This window comes from Pezoporus flaviventris, unplaced genomic scaffold (assembly GCF_033815535.1).
Source record: "Pezoporus flaviventris isolate CSIRO_AGI_PZ_B2104156 unplaced genomic scaffold, CSIRO_AGI_Pfla_v1 ptg000031l, whole genome shotgun sequence".
In the NCBI taxonomy this organism is placed as follows: Eukaryota; Metazoa; Chordata; class Aves; order Psittaciformes; family Psittacidae; genus Pezoporus; species Pezoporus flaviventris.
This window is the reverse complement of record NW_026892579.1, coordinates 58,782,301-58,808,677: the sequence shown is the minus strand read 5'-3', so window position 1 is coordinate 58,808,677 and position 26,377 is coordinate 58,782,301. Positions and strand designations below refer to the sequence as shown.

The 26,377-nt window shown below is 40.7% G+C and overlaps 1 protein-coding gene across 2 annotated transcripts; it reads right to left on the bottom strand.

The window, feature by feature from the left end:
- Positions 1–136: 136 nt before the first annotated feature.
- ACTR2 (actin related protein 2) lies at positions 137–26,129 on the bottom strand. 2 transcript variants are annotated; one of them, XM_061461443.1, is made up of 10 exons: positions 25,989–26,129; positions 19,713–19,823; positions 16,360–16,374; positions 14,157–14,372; positions 9,125–9,197; positions 7,007–7,143; positions 6,092–6,241; positions 5,221–5,366; positions 4,699–4,831; positions 137–3,183 (listed from the first exon to the last, which is right to left on the bottom strand). In XM_061461443.1, the coding sequence occupies exons 1-10, from the start codon at positions 26,034–26,036 to the stop codon at positions 3,013–3,015; spliced, it is 1,200 nt and encodes a 399-aa protein (XP_061317427.1). In that variant the 5' UTR covers positions 26,037–26,129; the 3' UTR covers positions 137–3,012. The 2 variants fall into 2 exon arrangements, with proteins under 2 accessions (XP_061317427.1, XP_061317429.1); XM_061461445.1 differs by lacking the exon at positions 16,360–16,374.
- Positions 26,130–26,377: the final 248 nt, after the last annotated feature.

The window sequence follows — 26,377 nt, the reverse complement described above, 5'->3', positions numbered from 1 at the left end:
CAATAGGGAATGTGTTATTTTGTCATGTCAGATTTCCTCAGCATAAGCAGCTGATGATAGTTTTGTGATGGAAGTTAAGTTAGAGAAAAACTGACAGAACTGTGATTTCCCAAAGGAAACAAAAGCAAACATAATCTACTTTGAAAAACTCTGATTTTATTTTTGTATTGAAAAGACCTGTCAATTTAAATAGATGTTTATTTCCATTCATGGTCTCAACCAGTGTTGTGTGTTAACATTATTCAGAACTGTATAAAAAGCCATTTGTGTTACATCGGTTAACATCCTAGAACACTGGGGGGGAGGGAGGGGTTTGAAGCAGCTTAACATTAAAAATAGGATGTTCCCAAAAAACTTACAACTGATGCGGCATCTTCTAGTCTAATTTTATAGGAGCTGAAGCATATTGCAAATACAACTCAAGTTATTTGGTCTTCAAAAACAACTTTAACACCAGATTGCTTTCATAGCAATATCGAAGCTGTCAGCTGAGAGAACACACACATACACTCTCGTGTGTGCAAACACACACATGGAAAACCACACTGAGCACAACTGGAACACCCCATTCAGTATCTGAATTATGTATGCGTTCTGATTCCATGAGAGCTCCAATTTAAGACGCTAGTTGCCTTTTTTTAATATATACACCGTTTCCATGGAAACCCAAGATTCTGCACAATCAACTGACATTTATTACTCATGGTGCTGTGAAGTTCTCTAGTGAAAGGGCTAAATTCCAAAACCTTTACTCAAACATGCACATCCCTAACCAAAGCCAATGAATAAGGGAGAAGATGCTTTAGAAAAGGGGTTCTGCAGGGTCAAGGTCTAGATCTGAAAAACCACATGACAGATTGTCATTCAAAAAAAGGTTTTTAAGTCATTCTTTGGTTTATTTCCATGATTCTCAACACTGTCCAAAAAGCCCAGAGACAGTCACATGAGAAACCATTGCTCTAAAGCAAGCCCACAGCATTTTAAAATCTTGTGTATTAAATGTTCAGAAGACTACAGGAATTCTGAGTACCCCTTACATTCATGTCCCCAAAAATCTAGTAACCGCTTAAGTGCATGCACTGAGGCATGACCGGCATGCCTGTAAATCCATATTGTTCAAGTTAAGAGTAAATATAGCTGCAAAAAACCCCACCCACCTATAATTAAATGGTCATTACTAGCAATACTATAGTGACTGTCTTGTTATTAAAGACATGCAGACATCGTTTCTGCCCCTTTGGCTCGCTCAGCCAAAGGGAAGCTGTCTGCTCGATTTAGAAAGAAAGCAAATTTTAAGAATCCAAGGGAGTTGAATATTTCCATGTTCCTGGGGTCAAATATTAATGTAAAGATGTAGACAAATGGCAAGGATATGAAAACATCTCTCATACATTCCAAGGTTTGGAAGTCAAAAGCAGATCTTAACTTCCTTATGCTTAAGTGTTATGGTAGGCTTGGAAAACCAGTAAGAAGTGATATAACATTTCCATGAAAAGCAAAGTAGAACTAAGTCTAACTGGCATTTGTATGCAAGTATTTTTTGCTATGCTTTCTGTAAGGCAGATTTTGTTGCAAAGATAGTTACCAGTCTGCTAGAAGGAAAAAATACAGGCCACTATACTCAGAGGAGATGGCTGATAATTACTAGTGACAACTTCTATTTTTCAGAACAACTCAGCTTTAATGTACTTTCTGAAAACAGCATTTTCATCACTGGTTTTCACTTCCTTCCCCATCCCATGTTATGTATCAAAAATCAAGAGTGGACAAAATGAACTGTGGATATTTACCAACCAGCAACATCTCCTATCCCAATGTTATTTTTAACTGGAACAAATATAGGTCATTCTTTATAACCTACTGCCAGTGGTTGCTTATAAATATCTGCTTGCTGCAATAAACACTGGTCATTGAAATATTCATTTGCAGTAACTACTTGGCACTAGGTTAATATACTTGTAAAGTTTAATGGAAGTGCTTCTGATGTACATACAAGCACTTAACAGACTGTGAAAACGTAGTTTTGGGGGGTTTAATATCTGTAGTTATAGTTTTCATAAGCATTTCTGAAGGTATTAGATCTCTTCAGAAGTTTAGAGACTCCTGTCTCAGCATACCTAAGTTTCTCAACAATTACAGAATAGCTAATTTAACATTCTTGCTCCCTATGCTGAGACCACATGGTACCAGAATTTCACTATAAAAAGAGGCATTTTTGGTCAGACTGACCCCCCAGCTGTCCCTTAACAGAAAAGCAACACAGCTCAAACCTGTCTCCTCCCTCCAGAAGACAACACCTAAGGCCACAAATTCACATTTGCCAGAGTATCAGGTGTTTCTCCATTTGTGGCAACTGTGTACATGCCCACTTAGAGAAATACAGTATGAAAGCCCCACCACCACCTTTAAGGACAAACCACCTCAGAAGCCAGTGTAGGCAGCAGTGCGTATGGAACCACATTACATCGAAACAGTGTGTTAAAGCCATTCCATCTAGTTAAAACTAGTTTTTAACAATGTTTAATCAAAATTCCTAACTGCAGGAAAGAAAAGAAAAAAACCCATGATCTTAATGTAGAGAGAGGCAAAAAGATGCAAAGATAATCACCACAATGTTCCAATAGCAAAAACTCCTGTTTAAAGGTTTTCTTATGCTAAAAAAGGCACACAACCCCTTGTGAACTAGAGACAAAAGCTAGCAGTACTACAGCAATAAACCCAGAAGAAAAAGCCTACCAGAATTACCCAATTGCCTACTGGGAAGGAACAATGAAGTAGACAGGCTGCTCTTGCTCTGTTTTGTTTGCAGGGAAGTGGTCAAATTTAATAGTCAAATTTAGCCACATTAAGAAACATTTAACAAAAGCTACCCCAAGAAACCAGAACAAAACCTGACCTTTGGGTCAAAAGGCCACAGACAGGCCTTTCCATAGCATGTAGCTGAGTGAGTTCAGAGATTGGCAATGAAAGAAAAAAAAGCTTTAGACATGTGATGGGAACAAGCTTTGGGATCTATCGAACAGTCACACCAAGCTTCTCCAGCACACGCACTCCCTTTTCTTGGTATTCTTGTCGGGTCATCCAGAAGTTGTCTTTGTCTTTCATGATGTCCGCTAGCACCGCGCCGCCCAGAAACACCATGTGCTTTCGGCGAGGTGGATCTTCAATTCGGATCTTAAATTTCTAAAAAAAAAAGAGAAGAAACTGTTAGTAGGGTTCTTGAAACAAAGCCTTGCAAAATAAAACCCTGCCTTCCACCAGAACAATGAAATGGAAACTGTTTAGCGAGAAAAATGCAACCAAAAAACTGAAAGGCCAGAACAGGAACGCAGCGTGAGCTTCCAGGTTGCGCAAACCAAGTCAAATAACTACTTTGCACTGGAAACTAGAGACAGCTATTGACACTTTTCCCAAAATGATACTTTCAGTGTATCCACAAAAAGCCCAGGAGTCAGGATACAAAATTAAAGATCGTATTCTTGCACTTCCTGAACACGGTGAAGAGTGAAACGCTGCCTGAGCTTCAATGGCTACAATGATCATAAGTTACCAGATCAAACCACAGAATATTTTAGGATTACACCAAGTTTTACAAGGGCAGATGGAACAGATTTTAAATTTACAGGATCTACACCAGCTCAACTAATTAATATTCCCTTAGATTCTTCGATGCTAAAGCTCTAAATTCAAGAGCAACAATGAGCACAGTCAAAGCTATGTGTGAAATATTGTTTCAGACCTAAAACATTCTGTACAATTGAGACATTCCATATAGCTGCAAAAATCTTTAGAGAACACTGTATTAAGGGCCAGGGAAGTTCAGGTCTGTTCAACATTAGAAACTCCACTCAAAGGAATTTTCTCTGTAAATATCTCCTCCTTGAAAAGCAGACAGCATTAGAGTGCAGTGTAACATGTGTGGCTGTTGTTTTGGAGAGGGACTCTTCATTAGGGACTGTAGCGATACGACAAAAGGTAATGGGTTCAAACCTAAACAGGAGAGATAAGCAGAAGAAGTTCTTTACTGTGAGGGTGGTGAGGCACTGGAACAGGCTGCCCAGAGAACCTGTGGCTGCCCCATCCCTGGCAGTGTTCAAGGCCAGGTTGGACAGAGCCTTGGGTGACATGGTCTAGGGCAAGGTGTCCCTGCCCATGGCAGTGGGTTTGGAACTAGATGATTTTAAGGTCCTATCCAACCCAAAACCATTCAATGATTCTATGGTTGTTTGCTTACCACATTAACCAATAAACAAAGAAAATTTATTCCACTTGAAGGGGAGAACTCTAGCCTCATACTTTTAAGTATTTCATTTATAGCATGAGACCCAAAATTTTCTCAGCTACAAAAAATCATTTTTGCTCAATGATGACTCCAAGGCACAATAACTCATTAGCTTTGTTTAACCTACACTACAAGTTGTGCCCTAGCATTTATCAGCCCGTTTTACATTCAAACTAACCCAAGACTTCAGGAATTACTTGCTATTAGCACGGACTAGAAGGTGGCTTTATTGCAAGTATATACACACAAGCCACACGCATATGAAACACGGGTGTGAAGAACTGAGAGGCAACAATTCTGCAAGTTGCAGGAGAGCCACCCGCAGCTTTTGTCATTTCTGACTGCTTGGTTCCCTCTAGTGGGGACTCGGGATGAGTCTCTGCCCCACGCAAAGCAAACAGCAGCTCGGTACCTACCGAGAGTTTTTCCACATCTCCTTTCAGAACTCGTTCCAGGTAGAGCTGTTTAAGTTCCCGTTCCAGTCGTGAAGGCAGCCCGGGGTACATGGTGGACCCTCCAGACAGCACAATGTGCTTGTAGAATTCAGACCTGACCAAAGAAACAGTCTTTATGATGTCTTACAGGACACTCTGTAGTACAAGTAGGTACCTGTACATACAGGGGAATAAACACAAATCTAGGAAGTGGTCACTAGACAATGACAGACTCTGTGTGTTTGACAGACTTGTTCATGCTTTTCCAGGCATTCCAGAATGCAGCAGTAAAAGAATATTGTGCTTTTAAGATTTTAGCCTTGCTCATTCATGCCAAAATAGCCAGGTTTCCAGAAAACCCATGAAGCTCCAAGATCCCATCCCGAGCCCCACTCCCAGCACTTCACATATTAGTTTGCAAACCAAAAGATGTTATTTTGTTTGAATGCAGTTCTCACTTCACACCTGCATGCTGAGAGAGGATTTTAAGTGTTCTCCTCTTACCTGGTATCGATGTCAGCAGCCTGGATGGTGTTAAACAGCAATTCAGCCACACCAACCCCCTCTACGTTGATTAAGTGAGGCTGGAAGAGAGCCTCTGGTGCCTCAAACCGTTCTCCACCGACTTTGATAATTCGGCCATCTGGGAGCTAGTGAAAGGAAAACCAAACACCATTTAGAAGACTACTTTTAGCCACCTGGATGCTACACAAACCAAGAGGAAATGATCTACATTGTTCCCTAACGTTTTAAAACAGGAAATTGTTGATAATTGTCACCACTGCAAGAAGTCATTCAGTACTACTGAAGGGAGATACAAACTCTTCGATCATCATGCAATTCACTTAAGAGACATCAGGAACCAGATACACTGATACTGACGTACCAAACATCTCCTTGCAATACAGATCCTAATAAAGATTTAAAAGACGATCTTACAGAAGGAGTAATGCTTTCCTGAAAGTTCTTTTCTTCCATGTGTGATCACAGGAAGTTTCCACTAAGAGCAAGTTTACCATTCTTGTCACCAGGTATCATCAGTCTCACATGTGTCACTGCTAGATGGATGAAGCTGAAATAATCTGACATGCTAGAGTAAGTCCACTTTCTCTAAGTTCCTGGACTAGAATATTCAAATTTCAAGGATCTAAAATGACAAAAATGAGTACAAAGTCTTAAGGATAATCTGAAAAGAATTAAAGAAGAAACAAAGCTTTTAAAAGTTTTCCCAGAACCAAGTAATCTGATTCTATAGGCTCCTACATCTGGGAAGTGAGCTACTGCCAAGAAAAATTTAGATGGAATCAAAGTTAAATGCTACCCAAATTTAAACCTAAGAAGTTTAGCACAAGAAAAGCTGTCTCAAAATACTCACCGTGTAGGATTCAACTAGTACTGTGGTCTCTAATGCCAGCTTCTGCTCCTGTTCAATGTTGTATCCCACATAACACAGCTTTTCCTTGATCATGCGAACAGTCTCAAAATCAGCAGAATGGTTGAAAGCATACCCTCGCAGCAGGAGGAGCTACAGGGAACATGACATCAGGTTAGCAGGAAATGAGAAGAAACATCCAGATCTCTCTATCAGTAGATGGGTACATTCAAACACGAATCTTTAAAAGTTCACCTCTCCTGTTTAACTGTAGAATTAGAATGAAGTCAAACCTATCACAATATACCCATTATTACCAGAAAAGTAGAATAGCAGCAGCATTACTCCAAGTGGGAAATTTTCTTTGACATTATAACTCTCAGTATAACTGCTACGAAGTGAAAGATAACCAAAATAATTCTTACATTTAGGGCTTCACTTCAGAACATTCCAATATTCCAGTTTAACCATAACATTCATCAATCCAGAATGTTGCTTATTTTAAAAAAGCAAACAAATAGCCTGCAAAACATATTGTCTTATTTAGTAATCAGGGAAGAATCACTAAACCATCTTCCATACTCTAAGAAAAATTACTTCTGAAAACAGATGTGTAGAACTGATTGAATACAATTTTGCTCTCATATTATGTATCAAAAGCCACTTTTGAATTTTTCCTTCCCAAATATGGTATAAAAACTCTTCCAACAAGACTGACACTAAGAAATCAATAATATCACATGTGATTTAGATGAGGAAACATAATAGACTGAAGCAGTAGAGTGAATAAGAGTTCTTCATGTAGTTAACAAATAAATAAAGGGAGAATGTATAGCGGTTTCTTGGTGTCATGGATTTTAACTTGAACCCATGTACCACAGACACCAGCCTCAACCTTAAACATTCTTTCCAGCTTACCTTAATGAGGTACCTAGTGATATCCCTCCCAGCGATATCTAACCGTCTGGTGAGATGAGGCAAAGAGAAACCTTCATAAACTGGGCAAATATGAGTTACACCATCTCCAGAGTCCACAACAACACCAGTCAACAAACCTAACAGAACGAGAGGGGAAAAAAGGTACAACTTTCACCAACACCTTCAGAAACAGAGCAGAATAGCAGCGAGTTTAAGATAGGATTTTTCATCGTTATCTTCACACAACTTCCAATCCCCCAGTCAGCATTTTGGGAAAAGGAGTCACGATTTAAAATTCAGTTGTTCCCATTCAGGTGGGCTTTAAACTTCAGGTTTTCAGAGTAACAAATACTTTTGTATAAGTTTTCTAAAAGTATGACCTCTGCTTTTTCCCAGATGCTTGTGATTCTGCCATTCACAAATTTATCTGGTGTTTTACATCTTAAATTGCATTCTAATTTAAGAGAATATCTAAGATCATTAAATGCTTGTTGGGGACACAAATTCCTCCTCAAGATTCAGCTGCGTATGTGCAACTTTATATTGATTTTTCAAATATGAAAAAACCTAGAGGCATTCAGGCCACAAGGTTACCTTGTTACAAGTATTAGGACTTATTGATATTGAGTGGTATTTAAAAACCAAAACAATGCTTTCTTAAGCTAAACAACATTTGGACTATTTAGTACATATCTAATTTATGTTCCCCACAGAAACAGCATTAGGCTGAATCTGATCCACTTTCATAGACTAAAGAAATTAACTCTGGTGAAAAAAAAAATTTACCATAAAACCATTTAATTCTAAGTTGTAGAAAACTGAGTTATCATATAGAATATATGGAAACAAAAGTTCCTATACTTCACTAACAAAATAAGAAGCAGAATTAATGGTGGAAGTTGATTAGGAAACAGTTTTATAGTTTCTTACAAGCTACTTAAAGCAAGAAAAGGGGAGACCTTCAAATAAGAAAGAAACATTTATGGCAAGGTACATTGGTTTGGCTACCGTAATTTGCTGAAGCTTTGTAAACAGAAGGCAACCAAATTGCTTATTTGCCTCAAATGAACCAAAGAACACACCTTGGTTCAGGTGTGTGACTGTATCTTGAGATTTACTGGTGAACTGGAATAACTGCTATGCAAACACAAGGTGTCTGGCAATCGGACACATGCAGTAGGGAAGGAAACAGTCACAAGGGACTACACCTAACTCCCAAAGACTGTTGTGAGGAATTGCTAGAGAATTTCCTAATTAGAACTAGGATTTGATATATAAACCCTTTTGCCTTGAAACGGCACATGAGTACAAAGAATTCCAGGTAAAAGCAACAATTAGTTTTAAGAGAGTTTTAACAGCAGCAACAAAACGTGGTGCACTGAAATGAGGCACATCTCTCTATAATTTTAGCCACTACTTTAATCCTTAGCACAATTTAAATTGAGTAGGATGTTTTAAAGGGCTTTTTCATTTTCAAAAGCAAATACTCTATTTATGGGCCACTTGTTTTTTATATCTTAGAAGGTCTTCAACTTTGTTTTAGATGATCATATGTAGGAACACTGTGACTGCTCTAAGTTGTTTCACATTTTGTTATTCGCGAAGTAATTGAGCACTATTTGCTAATGCATGTGCAATTACAGCAGAATTTGAGACTCCATATGTTAGTCAATTAAATACTTACAAGGAATCAAACCAAAGAAAAACCAAGGAGGGAGCAGGGGAAGAGGAAGAGTAATAGCACTGATCTCAGCAAATAAAACTAATACCCAGGTCTGCAAGAGTGGTTTTGATTGAACTAGTTTTAATGACTTGCATTGCAGTACATAACTTGCATAACATAACAGTACCTCACTGCTTTTGCTCTTGTACATAGAAACTATGGTGACATGTTAATAGACAAGGAAATTTATGTCCTGCTGTCTCTGCAGTTGGTTTATGAAACCACCACCACCAGAGGTACCTATCAGTAGTTCCTCAAAACAAAAATCAAGCCCCTAAGTCAGAGCTGATTTTACTTACACCACCATTAAATTAAGCCCAAGACCTATGAATACCATATTAGTCCTCTGCCTCAGCAGCACATTTATAAACTGAACAGATGTTATCTTTGCCTACCTTGAGCATACAAAGTAAGAACCGCCTGAATGGCTACATACACCCCAGAGAACTGGTATGTCTCAAACATAACCTGTAACATGAAGGCAAAAATTAATGTCCAAAACAGGCCAAATACGTGAAAGAAATTTCACAATTCATACATGTTTGAAAACTATTTCTAGAATTCTGTATTTTTGCTCATCAGAAACACTTTCCAAGACAGAATCACACAGATTCTATACAAACACCAGAAACCTACTTGCTTTATGGCAGCAAGTAGTACATTCAGTTCTATACCTTACCTGTTCACACAAGATAAGCCATACGAAACATTCCACATCCCTTTAGCAACAAAAGTGAATACTTACAAGAAACCCACACACCAGTTCCTGCAGCTTTATTAACCCGTTTTCCACAGTGCTTAATGAGCAGGAGGCAGCACTTGTAGACCAGCCAAGTACTTCATTACTGAAGCGTGAGTTGGAAATGAAATGTTTGTTAACGGCGTAGGCTCTAAATCTAATGAAGTTCAGAGTCCTGTTTTATTTATTCTTCCTATCAAGCACTACAGGCTTTGAACAACTGCAGAGATGGTCAAGATCAGACTCCTAAGCATATGGGTCTAGAATAAGCCCTGTGTCACAGGCTGTTCTCTGGATTTGGACCACCTTCTTCCCTTCTTTAAAGCACAACTGATGAAAACTTTCAGGGATTAGTGCAAAATCCACAGTGATTGAAATAGTACAGGTAGGGCTAACGCTGTCTCTACATACAGAAAACCACAGGCTTGCAGAACTCTTCTTGAAACATGAAAAGTAGGAGCCTGTCTTGTAGCCTAGGTTCCCTTACCACTAAACCAGCTTCAGTGAAGAAACAGAGTCCAAGATTAAAGGATGTAGAGTTTATAGGATCTTGTCTCCTTTATAAACACAAAAAAGGCCAAGTAAACAAATCAGACTGTACAGCAGTTTTCCCCTCAAAATGCTTTACCAGGAAAAGCAGATGAACTCTGATTACTCCAGCACACACTGAAGTTTTGCTTTTGCTATTCTTCAGCCTCCCGAGCACTTGTGCAACTTCTAGGATTAGAAACTGATTAAATCCGAAGTACTCCCACAACTCAACAAAAAGATATCTAAACATTTTTAAACAAAAAAAGCTGATGCCTGACAATTTTAGAATTCTGAGCTATTTCAAGAACCTCCTCTGTTAGAACAGTGTGATTTTAAAAGGGTGACCCCTATCAAAAACCTGATCCTTGCAAACCCAAGTTAATTATTTCATAGCTGTAGTGAGCACACTGCAACCCCCCTGGGAAGACTGATGCTGCCTGTCTCAGAATATGTGCTGTGAGCACACAGCATGGCAGACATCCAGCAGCAAGCAACAGAGGGGGCGAGCTGCAGAACACTCTGCCATGAGAACACCACACTGTGGGGTTTTGTAAACCCCCAATGTGAGCCGGATAATATAAAAGGAAATTTAATATAGCAGTTGGGTGCATAGGCTAAGAACAAGTAAGCCATCACAAGACTGGCTGCTGGCTAGTAACTTCTGTATTGGCCACAGTTTAGCACAGTTTAGCATATGGGCTAAGAACAAGCAAAACATTACAAGACTGGCTGCTGGCTAGTAACTTCCGTACTGGCCACAGTTCAGCACAGATGCAATACCTTCAGAAACAAGAAGCAGAAGTATCTGCCAGAAAGGGAACAGTTGAAAGAGCAGCAGCTCACAAAGAGATCCCCTTTGAGTAGTCATTGCCTAAAACCAGCACTATTCCAATGGATGACTCCTTCAGACAACCTGAGTGCTTACAAAATAAAAACTAGTGTAAGAAAAGTCTAAATTATCATCTTCATACAACAAAATGAGTCATAGAATCATAGAATAGTTAGGGTTGGAAAGGACCTCAAGATCATCCAGTTCCAACTCCCCTGCCATGGTCTTCAAATGGCATTAGTTAATGCCTTGACATGTTGTACTGAACTCCAGAGGCCACTACAAAACCCTTTATGCAGGCCTTTGGGGAGCCATTATTCTTTCTTTCAAGACAACTCTAGATCTGTTCTATTGGACATGAAAAATGCCTTGACATGGGACATAGGTTAAAAAAAATTCCTAAAAGGCAAACACTGAGCAGGAAGTTCTCCTGAAAAGATTCTTCCTGCGACAGCAGCTTCTGGATTACCTACAAAGTGCTGCTCTAATTGGGCACAGAAAGGAAGAAATAAAAATTGGAAAAAAAGATAAGGAATACTAGGTTGGGATTAGGAGAACTGACTGTGCTAGAGTATCTCTACAGCTACATGATATGTCATCACAGTCTGGCTGCTCCTGAGGGCATTACAGAACAAGAATGCAGAGAGATAAACAACACTCGGTTAAGGTGAGGAGCAGCCAGTGTCTTGTACACACCATGGAAGAATCTGCACCTTAAAAAGTGCAGCCTTGTGTTCAGCCTTGGAGAAGAGAGGACTGCGTGGAGACCTCATAGCAGCCTTCCAGTATCTGAAGTGGGGCTATAGGGATGCTGGGGAGGGACTCTTCATTAGGGACTGTTGTAATAGGACAAGGGGTAACGGGTTAAAACTTAAACAGGGGAAGTTTAGATTGGATATAAGGAAGAAGTTCTTTACTGCGAGGGTGGTGAGGCACTGGAATGGGTTGCCCAGAGAAGTTGTGAATGCTCCATCCCTGGCAGTGTTCAAGGCCAGGTTGGACAGAGCCTTGGGTGAGATGGTTTAGTGTGAGGTGTCCCTGCCCATGGCAGGGGGTTAAAACTAGATGATCTTAAGGTCGTTTCCAACCGTAACAGCTGTCACGTGAGCACTTGCTGCTGTTACTGTGCAGCTGAGTTGATGGGTGAGAGAGAGAACTACTGGAAACAGAATGAAGTACAAGCATATATAATTATCTATCATCTTGATATGGTCCAGATGACTAAGCTGTTCTTTCAAAATGCTACTGCACTGTATCACAAACTGCAGAGACATTATTATAGTAACTGTGGGCTTTAGGAAAAATCTTATTCAGTCCTCTGCTTTATACTGGGCTAACCTCCCTGAAAAGGAGGAGTGCATGTCAGAAATGGAAGGGGTATAAATATGCTGCAGTTAAAAACCGAAATATTGCTAGTCCTCCTAACACTGTGATCCATTAAAAATATTAATAGAAACAACAAGCTTCTGTTAACTCAGATTTAAATTCACACAAATAGATTCTAGTTCCTTCTAATCCTCTGGATCATGGTTAAGTGTCTACGATCTCTGGAGTGGTTTAAAAAGAGCAAATGGAGCAATACAAATATTTCATCAGAGGTCAGAAGCCATGCAAGATTTTTCAGTTTATAGTATAAAATTACTCAGTACCAGAATAACTAAAATCCAGCCTTTTGTGTTTAGCAGGAAAACAGAAACAAGAAGACTATTGTAGACAGCTGAAAAGCAAAGAAGCCTGAACAGGAAATTCAGCCATTCCTGCTACACGGAGGCCAACCAGAATAATCTGCTATGTCTATCACACCACAGCTGACTGACACAAGTAGAAGGTATTACTAATGTTGCATTACAGATTACCTGAGTATTAGGTCCCTAATGTTCACAATTGCTAAGAAATTATGAATTAAGTTTGTATACTTGGATTTTTTCACTTCAGGGTTTCCAACTTGGCTTCACTTCACTTGCTCAAGCCATTGAAAGGAAAGATGGAGAAGAGAAGGCTGCATGGAGACCTCATAGCAGCCTTCCAGTATCTGAAGGGGGCCTACAAGGATGCTGGGGAGGGACTCTTCATTAGGGACTGTAGTGACAGGACAAGGGGTAATGGGTTCAAACTTAAACAGGGGAAGTTTAGACTGGATATAAGGAGGAAATTCTTTCCTGTTAGGGTGGTGAGGCACTGGAATGGGTTGCCCAGGGAGGTTGTGAATGCTCCATCCCTGGCAGTGTTCAAGACCAGGTTGGACGAAGCCTTGGGTGAGATGGTTTAGTGTGAGGTGTCCCTGCCCACAGCAGGGGGATTGGAACTAGATGATCTTAAGGTCCTTTCCAACCCTAACTATTCTATGATTCTATGGTTCTAAGATTAGCAGAAATTATCTTCACTGCTACACTGCAGAAAGCACTACTGTAGCTATGATGACAAAAGGATTTTAAAAGAAAGGTCAGCAGGTCATGCTTAAGGTAAATTCTTACTAGACTAAACAACAGATTTGGGAATATATATATATATATATATACACACAAGCTTTCATATTCAAAGTTCTGGTAAATGGATAAGGTTTCAGACTTGGAATCCATTTTTCCTGTAATACATTTTTTAAATTACATTTTTGTTACAGTGAATATTTACATTAACTGAAAATGCCTATGATGCTTGAGAAAACAAACCAAAAAATCCCCAAAGCCCAGGAAACAAAATCTTTGACTTTTTGTTCTCATCAAACAATACTGCTCTTCAAAATCAAATCACATGGTACTAGAGCTAACCAATATACATCTAACAACCTACACTAAAACAAGGTTCAGGTGGAGCTCAGGCTACCCAGGGGAATACTCTGGAAATCAAGGACCCAAGAACCAGGCTTTCCTTCTTAGAACGCCTTTCATTGATAATTCACTGACCTTTGATTAACGGTAGGGATTGGGTGCCATCACACCTTTGTCTCTACTACCTCTAACAACAACGTTTCACCTGGTAAGCACCATCTTGCTCAAGCCTCAATCTCCTCTGAAGCATTACTGGTTAACAGAAGTCCAAGCTAATTTAAATGAGTCAGTAATCAATATATCTTGGATACATGAAGATAAAAATGTATTTCCAGTTCTATGCTTTAATGGTGATACAGCTTGATACAAGACGCTTGCTTATAGTTTTTAAATCAGATCAGCTTGTTTTGAATTTAACAGCAGCCTTCATGACTACAGCTCGGGACAAGTTCTGGTTAGGAAACAGAACTGCTTTGCCTCAGATAGTTATGAGGGGTTCCAAGAATCTCCTAGTGCTGCTTCACTGACAGTACGTATCAATTTCTACTAGACAGACATACCTCCACGATTTTCTCCCTGTTTTTAGTTGGATTCATGGGAGGTTCTGTGAGAAGTATTTTACAATTTTTTGTGTCAATATTAAGTTTTTCTGGTCCAAACGTGTAATCCCAGAGATGCTTCATATCATCCCAGTTCCGAACTATGCCATTCTCCATCGGATAATTCACCTCCAGCATTGAGCGCAATTCACTTGCTTCATCACCAACCATGAGATCCTGTAAAATTTCAATACAGAAACATGTCAGTGCTTCAAAGTGTTCTAAACACAAAATCCTCAAGAGTGACATGAACTGCTCCAGCCTGTGTCCAACTGTGTTGTTACGGAATGCCCACATTTTAGAACCATTTTCAGGTACTCCAGAGAGAAACAGAATATATTTTGTGTAGTATTTAAATTTGGCTGTTACCCATCCCAAACCTTTTCCAAAATAAACTTTATTAATAAATTTGATTTTCCAATTAACCTTAAACATGCCAATAAACCCTGTCACAGCCAGATGCCACAAAGACCTTTATAAGCACAGATCTTTCTCCAAAACCCTTTTATCAAATACTAATTTCCAAGGGCTGAGATGCAAAATAGCACATAAGGGCAGTAGGTGGGATTGGCAGAGTATTTTTCCATGCATGTTGCAAATTTCTGTGCACAATACCAAAAAAGGAATAATGAGTGGTGAATAAGCATACCGAACAGTAGCAAAAGCAAATAAGAGATTAGAAGTTCCACACCAGACATTAAAAGAAACAATGGTTTACATATTGCCTGTGTCAGTAGGGTGTGAAGAGACACATCTAAATATAAAATATACCCTCATCTGTTCCATGCCAAGAGTCCCAAGCCAAAACCCCCAGTAATGCATTCTTACACAAATACAACCAACTAATGCATAGTTCGTAGAGTCATTTCACACTGATTAAGCAATCTGTTTATTAGTTATGCAAACACTGCACATTCAAATTAGTAGCATCATATCGTCTCCTTTCCCACGTATTTCCCAGAGGAAGTATGCACAATAACATCTTCTTCTTGCTCCCTATTATACCCCAGACTTTTCTAAAGAACCCTTAACTGACTTGCTTGTATTTAGCCCATAAGAACATACTTCCAGGTACCAATGGCACTGTTTCCATACTAATTTTAATAGAAAAAAAAAACAACACTATCTGCTTCATGCAAAAATATGCCCCACAGTTTGCAGTTGCTGTGGCACGGAACACTCTGAAGTGAGGGTTACTCAACCTGCTGTTCAATGCTAGGGAAAAAAAGATGCACAATGAAAAACCTGCTGCCCGGTTTATAATGCCTTTTTTTGAAGTAACCTGAACAGTTACTGTTGACTACATAAAAAGGAAATGAATTGAAAATCAAACCATTCCTCTTCCACCCCCTCTCACTAACAATGTGCTTTGTTTTCTCTTGCAGAGCAAATCACACTTCAGTTCTCGACTGTATAGAAGACAAAAGTCAAGACTCCAACATTTGAAATCAAAGGTACTCTAGTGAAGCTGTACTATGAAAACTCTACCACGCAGCCACATCACTCCTGAGAATTTAAGATGACAACTCCATTAGTCAGAAGAATCAGAAGCTTTTTTTATGCATTGTTCCTTGAGACTCCATGCTGCTGAACAGGACATCGCCCAGGAAAAGCCACTACTCAAACGTGCAATGAAAGCTGCACAAAACTTTCACATCCTTTCAAAACAAAGCTGAAGGCCAGAACAATTGTTCTCAAGAGCATGCTAACAAATACAAGCACTTGGTAGGTAAAAAGGAAGAAGGACAGCACAACTGAATTTGCGCAGAGGAACCAGTATCATGACATCCAATGTTTCCACAACTTTGGTACTCAGTAACATTTGTCTAACTGATTATTCAAAGAGTTTATTCAAACTCTTGGTTCGTAATGTCAAACAGAGCAATTCCTACTGCTAATGATGCTGAGCTCCTGTTGATCTCTGTTATTCTTACATCTTGCAAAACTACAAGATTATATAGCATTTAGAAGCAATACATAAAATATTCTCATGAATTAGTTGCTAGTAAACCAAAGCAATGATCAACGTCCAAAATAAGTATGTATTCAAATGTAAAATGTAGGACAAGACAAAACAATGAGTAGCATCAAAAAATAACATAACAGCTACCAGGTCCCATCAAGCAAAAATGGTAAACAAACAGCACAGGGGCACCTCACTTACCATCTTTTTGTTATTCTACTTCAACAGGTCAAGAAAGGTGAAGAAAGAAGGTAGAAGCAAGAAAGTCAGAAAAGGCCTAAATGAAATTCTCAAATTATTTTAAGTACACAGTAGAAATAGGCTGAAAAGAGATGCATGTACAGCAGGAAATGATCTGAGTTAGTTCAGTTAGGGCCAGACTAACATTCTCAGGATCTCAGATTAAAACATCTCTTAAAAGGAAGCTACTGCTACAGGTCAGTGCCATGTCATGTTTATGCATCTTACATTGTCTATTTCTCATAAACAGGATTCTGTGCATAAATACTCTGTAAGGCTGAAATTTTACCCTCGGCAAGGTGTTCATCTGAGCTAGACAAGAATCTGCACGAGGCATTTGACCATAACTACCTTTGACATGCTAAATTTAAAGTTTTGTTTTAAAATTCTACTGCCATTACCCAAGAACTGAAAACTATAACACAAAAGCACTCCCCGATAAGCAGGCTAACCTGTTCATGTATCACAGAGAAAATAACCAAAAAGAATCAAATAAGACATATGTACTTAAATTATGGCATCTTCTCTTAGAATGGAAATAAGCAATCACAAAGTGCAGTAGCAAGAGCAGGGCCTCAAAGCTCTTTTCCTATAACAAGCTATGGAGGTAGGAAGATACTTCAAGTATTATGTGCACAAACATTGTCCAAAATTACACTAAAGCCATTTCCAAGCGATGTTTTCCTCCTTTCATTAAATTCACTTTGAGTCACCAAAGCTGACAAAAGCAACAGGGTAACTATCAGCACCATCAGGGCAAATCTACATATTCTGTAGGTCAAAAGGAAAGTTCATAGTGTTTCTGGCAGCTGCCTTTGGAGAGGCATTCTCAAAGAGGCTGGTCAGACTGTGGCCCTCTTCACTTCAAACCCAGGGAATGACCCTGGGTTTCTGGCTTCTGCAGAAACTGATCAGAACTGTAGGACATGGACCATGGCTCAGGTCTGATCTGCCCCAAACCCAAGAAGGTTATCAATCTCTAAACCAGCTGCAAAGATTAGTAAGTCAGTAAAAAGCTAGGAGCAGCATCTATGCTTCTGGTTTTAGAGTTTTAAGGTTGCAATTTTAAGCAAAATAATCTCAGTAATAACTTTTGATCTTATAGCCAGAACTGTGGACTCCAAGTAGGAGGAAAAGCTGTATCCCTGCTGCAAGCTGAAACAAGAATCTAGAAGGAAAACATGGACAAAACAACTTGAAATCAGTAACTCTGATGCAGTGGCTGATAACTACTGTTTTGATCAGCTCCCAGACTCTTCTCACAGAGTTTATGAATTTCACAGGAATGACAGTTTTTCTGGACTGTTTAAAAGTCAAACTGATAATCTTCTTGCCAGCTTCAGTTTTAAACTAATCCCGTAAGAACCTGAAGCGAATGGCTAGAATTAAACTTTGGCATCAAACTCATCTGCTAAAATAAACTTATTTATTTTAGGAAATCTGCACAAGTCTCAAAGAAAAACAGTACACACGCTTACCCAGCCTTCCTACTGCATTATCCTACTGGGATACACAAAGTATCTGTGGCAGGGACTTCTTCTCTTGATACACTAATTCCTTATAAAAGGCTGACAAGCTATTACAGGCAAATGGTATAAAACTTCTAGGAAGAACCTCGACACCATTTATACTTCCTAAACCACACCAATGTGATCCATCCTCAAGCAGAGACAGGCAATGCATAAGAAAATACAGTTTACTGGTTCTTTTGCACTGATCTCATAGCAATTACCCACTTCTACGCCTGTCTTTCCAATGTCACATGTAATGATATTAAACTAATCTATCAGACAATCAAAAGATACCAAGACTAGCAGGACAGGATGTTATCATAACACCTGGAAAGAAAACATAACTTCAACAATGAGATTTCATGCAAGAGGATTTTTCTTGGACTTAAGACTTGTAAATCGCTGCATAACTTCCATAAAACTTTACCAGGACCTCCTTGAAGAAGTGTCACATTAAGTTCAAGTAGATATGCAAACAAACACCTCTCCTCAAGTCTTTCAAGAGAAAGGAAGATGTTTTCTCTCTCCTTACAAAAATTCCTATCTACTGTGAAAGGGAAAGCTCCCCATCCTTCAAACAAATTGTCCTGGCTGACACAAGGTCAGTGATACTGTAATATTAAAACACAAACCACACAACAAAAAACCTGGTGCAATTTGGAAAGGTCTGGTACCTCTCATCCCTTTGACTTACTAGTATAGCCTTTTGCTGATACTACTAACATGTTACAGCAGCAGCAGAAATCAGGTAACTGAAGTTCTCCTGGTCACCCAGAGGATTCTGTAAACAAGGAACAAGACTGGGCAGATTTTACTTTTTCCTTTTACTAAGCTGCTTCTCAGAAGCAACAAGGAAAGCAAAGCTGAAAGCCTGTACGTGTGGTTCTACTTGACCTTCACCGGCCTAAGTGAGGCCCTCTGCAGTTCTGTGTTGCCTCCTGCTTCACCTTCGCTCTCGAAATAGAGCTTGCACAATTCTTTAGTAAGGCAGTCAAAACTACACCTGACAAAGAAATCACTTTTTCAGCTGGATCAGCTCAGTCAAGTGGCCCACCACATGACTGCACGAGATGAGAACGTGTGGCAAGAAGCAAGAAGAAAGGATGTGACCACCACAGGTCCAAGACACTGAAGCTTGTATTGCAGAAACAACTAAAATTTGAAACCTTACTCTGTAATTACAAAATAAAAAAACAATAGCTCCCCAGAAGATTCTCAGACAGTGGCACCTTCCCATTCCAATTTGGAATAACACCCCAAGATGAAGTAGCATGAACACAGCCTCTTCATCTCTAACTGGTATAGAGTACCTACATCTATCAACGGCAAGAACAAAAACAGTAGAAACAATGAAATGCAAACACAACCAAGGTTAAACATCTCATACAAGATCACAGATGACCAACTGCAAGTAGAAAGCAAACAGCATAGAAAAACCTGGAAGCTCCAGCAGTTCTTCAGCATTGTCTCAGAATCCACAGTACAGCTCAGTGACAAACATCAACCACTTCTGCCTGTTTTCTGCCTTCTAATCTTGACATCATTCCCATATTGGTATTCAAAGCCCCATTTTGCCCATAGTACCTGCTGCCTCCTCAGCTGTACTATCTGAAGGTCTCCAGTATTTTAGATTACCCTCCTAATAACTCTGTAGCTTGACAGTACAGCCCAGTACAGAAATGAATCAAGAGCTACTGAAACGGCATAAAGGGGAATTAAGAAAACACATTTGCAAACACTGCATAAGTCAAAAGTTGCCCCTATTTTATCTGTCAGAAAGCAGTAATAATGAAAAGAACATACCTTGATTTCAATGTTTCCCACTTTAGCAGTTGATCTTATAATGGGTCTTCCAACCAAAGCTGGAAAAATGTGCTCTGGGAAATTTGAGCCCGCATAACCACATTTCACAAACTGAAAAGGAATAAATGGTTTTGTTAGCATAGGCATTGCTTTTGTTTACCAACAGAAACCTGGTTTGGGGGAAAAAAAAATTAAATGCCCAAATTTAGGAGCATGTGTCCCAGTGGAAACCAACTGGCTTTATACTTTCAAATCAATTTTACACATTTCAGATGAGGGGCACATCTGTAAAAGTGCTTTAAAGTACTTTCCAGAATGTTTTCTGAATCAGATTGCCAGATTTTTTAGAAACAGTATTGAAATGACTACATTGACAGGTATAAGAGAGTCTGGTGTTTGAATCTGGATTTCCTGCCACTCCTTAAAAAAACTTCTCTAGCAACCTAAAATCCATCATTTTGTAATGCATCATCTTGTAATGAGACCCAATGAGACCAAATTCAATCACCTTCCCAATTAGAGCACACAGTCACATTAATGAGTTACACATCAGAAAAAACCAAACCCTTGTGAATTCAGGTGTTGCGCTGTTCCAAGTGTGTAATGCTGAGATAGTGTGCAATTGATGCATTTCTCAGGAGTTTCGTAATTTTCAGGGTTTCTTTTAAGGAGAAAGGTATGAGTTTGCAGTAAGCAGTTTAAAAAACCAACAGCACAACCAAAACCTTACCTAAGGGTAGTGCACATCAAACAGGATACTCTGAAAAGTGTTTGTTACCCAAATATGTGCAAAAGGAAGCTTTGTATCACTGTATATACACTAAGAAAACAGTGAAGATTAACTGAGCATAAATAAAATGTAGTCATTAGAGGAAGATCAGCCGTAGAACGAGAACTTCTTTATCGAGAAGTACAATTTGAGCTCATGGAGATCTTGAGCTCTTTGGCTCTCTTATTTTGACGTTCATCTATCATACTCTGATGTTGTGCCTGCAGTTCTTACAGAGCAGGCTTCTGTTTTTTTTGATGCATACTTTGCATACTGAGCTGTACCAGCATGCCAGAACAAAATCCTGCAGCCCCAAACTAAACATTGCACATTTTCAACTGCAAAATTACTCAACCATCTAGGTGTACCAGCAGTAGCACGGAATCACAGGGTCATTTGGGCTAGAGGGAACCTCAGGAGCTGTCTCATCCAACCTTGGGCTCAAAGCAGTCAACAATGAATTCAGACCAGCTTGCTTCGGGTTTTGACCAGTTGAATGTTGGCAGGCAATTCACAGCCTCTCCTGGGGCCCAGTCCCAAAGTTTTATTATCCACTTCAGGTTGTGTTAAAAGCTACCTGCAAGAATTTCCAAAACGAGGTCTGAAGCCTGCCACTGAAACAATTATCACAGCAAAGAGAACAGCTAATTGCAGCTGAAGGGAACTCTGTCATTACACTGATGCAAGCATAAAAAGTCACTTTCTATTGCTCTAAATTATTCACCTGTACTGCAGTAAAAAGGGCACCTGCTGTGGAAAAGAATTCATAAAGCCAGTTATAGAAAGAGTCAAGAGATATTTTAATTAAAGTTGGGCTAATACAGGGAGGAAGAGAGGCTTTTTTGGTTTTGTGACCTTAATTGCCTTCATCCCTTTTCCAAAGGCAGAGCTGTTTGGAGTATCTGAAGAAGGACACCGTGTAGACAACTCAATTCACTCATCCTGCTTTAATCCCAGTTCTCTGAAAAGGCAAGCACTTACCAACTCTTTTGCTTATATTAAGGACAGAAGTATCCAGGAATTAGAGAGATCTTATCTGTGGATTCAAGAACGCAGTGCTGCTACAAGAAAGCAGAGTAGCCACAAGCATTTCTGTATTCCACTACCTGAATCCACCAGAAGACTTAATCAGAAGTTTTAGACCAAAGGGAACATGAGACATTTTGAAGGACTGAGCTGGGTACAAATTTTAATAAAGATAAGCTTCCTTTCAGATTTAGCAAATTCCTGCATTCAGGGCAATCACACAATTTTTGCTGCTACCGTAACATTTAGGTATGCTTCTTATAAATCTCCTTGTGCAGGGCCTGGCTGTGCTAGAAGGAAAATCTCCAAAACAGCCCATACAATCTCATCCTCTAGCTTAGGGCTTCATAAACTGTTCCAAGTACAACCTGGGCACCTCCAAGTAGCCCACATACCTTCACATCCCTTTTCTTTCCTACAGCATGAAGCAACTTCCCTACCAGTCATCACCAACAGTGTCTGTCAACAGAAGACCAGTAACACCTAAGTGAATCTTTACAACTCAAGCTCCTGGAGCATCCATCAAGTAGCTCTACTACCCATATTGTTAAATCCAGCCAACTGGGCAAATAACCTTTAAGATTTACACAGCAGCCACTGAGATATGTGCCCCAAACTACTACTTCACAAAGTCAGTAAGTGCCTCTTGGCCAACCTTAAAAAAGTACCTCTCGAACTCACATACAACTGTGCTGACCTAGAAAATGCTGACCTACAAAAATACTATTCTATGCTCTTACTATCTGGACTGTAATAGTAACTTCCAGCCCCCTTCTGTGTTAAGACCTTGACACACCTTCCTGCAAAGTTAACAAAGTTGGCAATTAACAAACCCTGGATTTTAAAAACAGACTGTCATTCCTCCAACCAGCCTAAAACACAATCAGAACGAGATTTAATCTCTGTGAACTACAATGAGCAAGATTAAGCTTAGACATTCACAGTCTGTTTCCTACCTCTTTCAGGCCAGAACAGAGAGCCTTAAAAAACAACAAAAAAAGGCATTTTTACAAAGTTGGGTAAACTCAGCAGTTGGTAGAAGGGGCAGAATTTTAACTCTGCCTCCTCCCCTTCAGGTGTGACAATTTCCCCCTCCCAGCTACATGAAAATTTGGTGAAGATGGGAACAAGTCGGCATTGTGCACCAGCTTCCCCTCCGATGAGAGCACCCCACTGCAGTATTCTCTCTGACATATCAAATATACAGCTGCCGGTTCACTGGGTTTGTGATAACCTAACATTGGATATTATGGCTGAAGAACCAGACTTGGCCAACCTACCAACAGGTAAATGCACCTAAGAAACACAGATGTATATAATAATAGATCCTGGACAGTTTTACATTTCTGAAGTGGTACAAGAAATATGAGATACTTCTCCCTCCTGTTCCTTACAGGAGATCCCCCAAAATCTTTTGTTAAGTGTTATTAACTGCAGTAGTCTGGAAAAGAATCAGCTTCTCTTTCCTAGTGTCGGACATTAAATATTGTTCCTGCCATTCTCTATTTGAAACTCAAGAGTTTCAAATAGACAATGCCATCTCTTATTTGCACACCTCTTGCAACAACTATCATATTCTGTACAATACTCAGTACACGCCATATCTTGACCAATAACACCAACATTCAATGAATTTACGCATCTAGGGCAGCCAACAGATCATCATCATTCATTTTTGCACACATTTGCTGCATGTTCAGAATGTTTTAAGAAGAGCTACTTAGCTTGGCTGTGTGCAACGCCATGCATGTAAGAAGTTTTACCATATATAGTTTCTTCTCCATTTCACTGTGGTTTATACTGACTCTTTCACTTCCTACTGAGTCATCAAACAGTAAGAACTTGTAAGTATAAGTACTCTTTCAAATTAAAAGAATGAGGAAGCTCACAAACAGGTCACGTGACAAGTTTTAAGATGAATACCAATATTCTTATCAGGTCTCTGAGCTTGATTCTTTCCATTGACGCAATACAAACAAAAACCCTAAATACAATTAGAGCAATTCTACAGGCCAGCAAGCAACCTAACTGCTTGTCCTGCACCACCACCAACATCCATCTCTAATGCTTTAGATCTCTGAGGTGTCACTGCCTGCCTCTCCCCTACCCCATGTGTTGCAAGAACTTCCATCTAGGCACCTCTTCCTCAAAGACTGGTTGCAGCCAGGTACATTAGAAGTCCTCTTGCAGCATAACAACAACAATAAATTTCAAAGCCAAGCCTAAAGTTAAAAATTGCATGTGATTTTTCTAAAGACAGCCTCCATTCTTATGTACTATTTCTGGCACCTAGCAAGAGATTTAATTTCAATCATGGTTTTAAAGATGACATATCAGAGTGTATCAGAAATCACCGACAAAGTGTCTCTTCCTTGTCATACAGAAAAAAAATGATAATAAAAAGACTGGTTTGGCAATACAGGATTATTTGATAGTCTCAATATGCAGTTGAGGCTCAAAAGATTTCCTGAATGGAGTTTTCTTCCAGATTACTTACCCCATTCTAGTTTAACTGTCCAAATTCAACTAAATATTTTTAGTTCACCAATTTAAAAATTATTCCTTGATGTTTTCTCTCCCACATAATGAACCCTGAGACCAGGGTAGTTCCATACACATGTTGCTCTGCTTAGAGGCCTAACACAACCCAAAGCAGCACAAGCCAAAGCAACACAGGCCCCTCCTCTCAGCTCTGCAATGGCACTACAAAGACACCTTCCACCGTTATAGCTATTTATATCCTGCTGGTACAACTCACAGAGAAAATAAAATGTTTCATTCCAGTATGTCTCTTGATTCCAAAGCACACAGATGTGTCACACCGCACAAAATCTGCACTACAAACCCAACTTGGGAAATGGGGGAGCAGTTTCCTACCCCATGCCTCCCACCTTCCCAAGACCAGCCACAGCACAACACTGCTGTCACTGCTAACACGCTAAACATTAACTCCGTGATTTATTGCTGTGTAAAAAGCCACACTAAAGGATGAATCTGTAAATTATTTTTCAGAGCTGGGCCTGACCATGAAAGTATTAAACAAAAAAGAAAAATAAAGAAAACCAAAGCCAGAAAAAAACCCTCAAAACTAATAAACCCCCCCCCCCCCAACAAAACAACTTCCATATCCCTTTGTAAGAAGAAAACAGTGAATACCTCCTGTTTTCCTTTCCTTTTGCTAAATGATAGTGTAAAAAGTACCCAGACTCCAGATCCCAACCCCAATTTTTTGCTATAGGAGGAAAAACAAGATGACATCAGAACTGTCAAATCCCAGACCTGTCAGATACAATGCCCTTCCTGATCCGTTCCAATCATTTCAGATGCTAATTGGAAAACCCTCTAATTCAGGATACTGAGTCCCTAGCAACATCCTTTGTCTCAACTATTCCCTCTTGGGCTTTAAAAAAAATGTATCTTTATTCTAACTGTTTATATATAAAAACCAAAAATCAGTTCCTTTTTTTTTTTTCCTAATGTTCAGGAGATGCTCACATGCTGTCAGCTGTGCTAATTCTCCATATTTCCTTACCAGGGAAAACCTCAGATTGCTAAACAAAATCACCGAGGGCAAAGATCCAGCTACAGCATCCTGTATCGTTCTGCTTTGAAACGGGATCTTTATCACTTCCTGTGGGGCGCCTACAAAGCCTGTGTACCACTGACAAAAGGGTGAGTTTCCAGTGGGTGCCTGTACGCTCAGAGAGGGCAGAATAGGTGAAAGGATGGGAAGAAAACCTCTGCGTTTCTCCGGATTAAAAAAATGCCAATTTTGAGTATGTTTCAGATCAGAAAGGTGTTAACGACAGGATGACGCTCCATTTTGACCAGCAGCTGCAAAAAAACACCCTACCGCAAGCATTTCCCTACAACTAACCACCCTGCACAGGGAGCACACATCCCTGTTTGCCAGATATACAATGTTCTCATTCAGAATGTGAAGATAATTGGTACTTTTGGTTAAATACTCGTGGCTGCAGACACTCGCTCAGGCCATGCAGAGAAATACTACATTCACGATAAAACAGCAAAATGCCGGAGGTAGCACAGCGCGATACCCGCGCACCGGGCACAGCACCGAAAGCCCCGAGAGTGTGCTCTGCTTATCCAGTTTATAACCGATCGAACCACCGGCACACCACCGGGGCCGCCCTTCTTTGGCGCCGAGCTCCCTCCGCCCATTCATTCCACGGGCCCACACCGACCTCCCGGGCCGGGACTGGCAGAGAGCGGCGGGCGCGGCCCTCGCCGGCCCCGAGCAGCGCCTTGGCACGGCGTGGGGCGGGGGGAGCCGGCCGGGCCCGGTAGCGGCAGCAAGGCCGGGCGCGGCCCCCGGGCGTGCCGGCAGGAAGCCGGGCCGGGCTGGGCCGGGTGGGAGTCGCCCCGCTTCCCCTTTTCCCCCGCCGCCGTCACCCTCCTCCTCCCCCCCCCCCCCCCCCCCCCCCGCGTGCAGGGCGGGTCCCGGTGCCGGAGCCACTCACCCCGGTGCCGTTGTCGCACACCACCACCTTCCTGCCCAGCGTGTCCATCCCTGCGCGCCGCCTCCCCGCACCGACACCAACACACACCCGGCCGCTGCCGCCGCCGCCACAACCGCCGGGCCCCCCCCCCCAGCCTGCGCGCACGCCGGAAGCCGTCAGCTCCCGACACCGCCCAATCAAAGCCGAGACATCCCCACCCCTGCAGCCGCCGCCGCCCGCCTCTTCCTGCCCCGCCCGCCCCCGTTGCCATGGCGGCCGCGGCGGACCCTGCTTCCCGCTGCCTTCCCCGGCCACACGGGCCGCCCCGCTCCCCCCGGACCGCAGATCCACCCGAATGACCGGATACATATTTCCGCCTTCCACCGGGACTGTGCCTCGGCGCGGGAGAG

What these genes read in the sequence shown, in the direction of transcription:
- ACTR2 (XM_061461443.1), bottom strand. Translation starts at nt 26,036, where the DNA reads ATGGACACGCTGGGCAGGAAGGTGGTGGTGTGCGACAACGGCACCGGG. An exon ending in TCACTAGGTACCTCATTAAG is followed by an intron (nt 6,242 to 7,006) that starts GTAAGCTGGAAA and finishes TGTTCCCTGTAG; the next exon opens with CTCCTCCTGCTGCGAGGGTA. An exon ending in TACTAGTTGAATCCTACACG is followed by an intron (nt 5,367 to 6,091) that starts GTGAGTATTTTG and finishes TCCTTTCACTAG; the next exon opens with CTCCCAGATGGCCGAATTAT.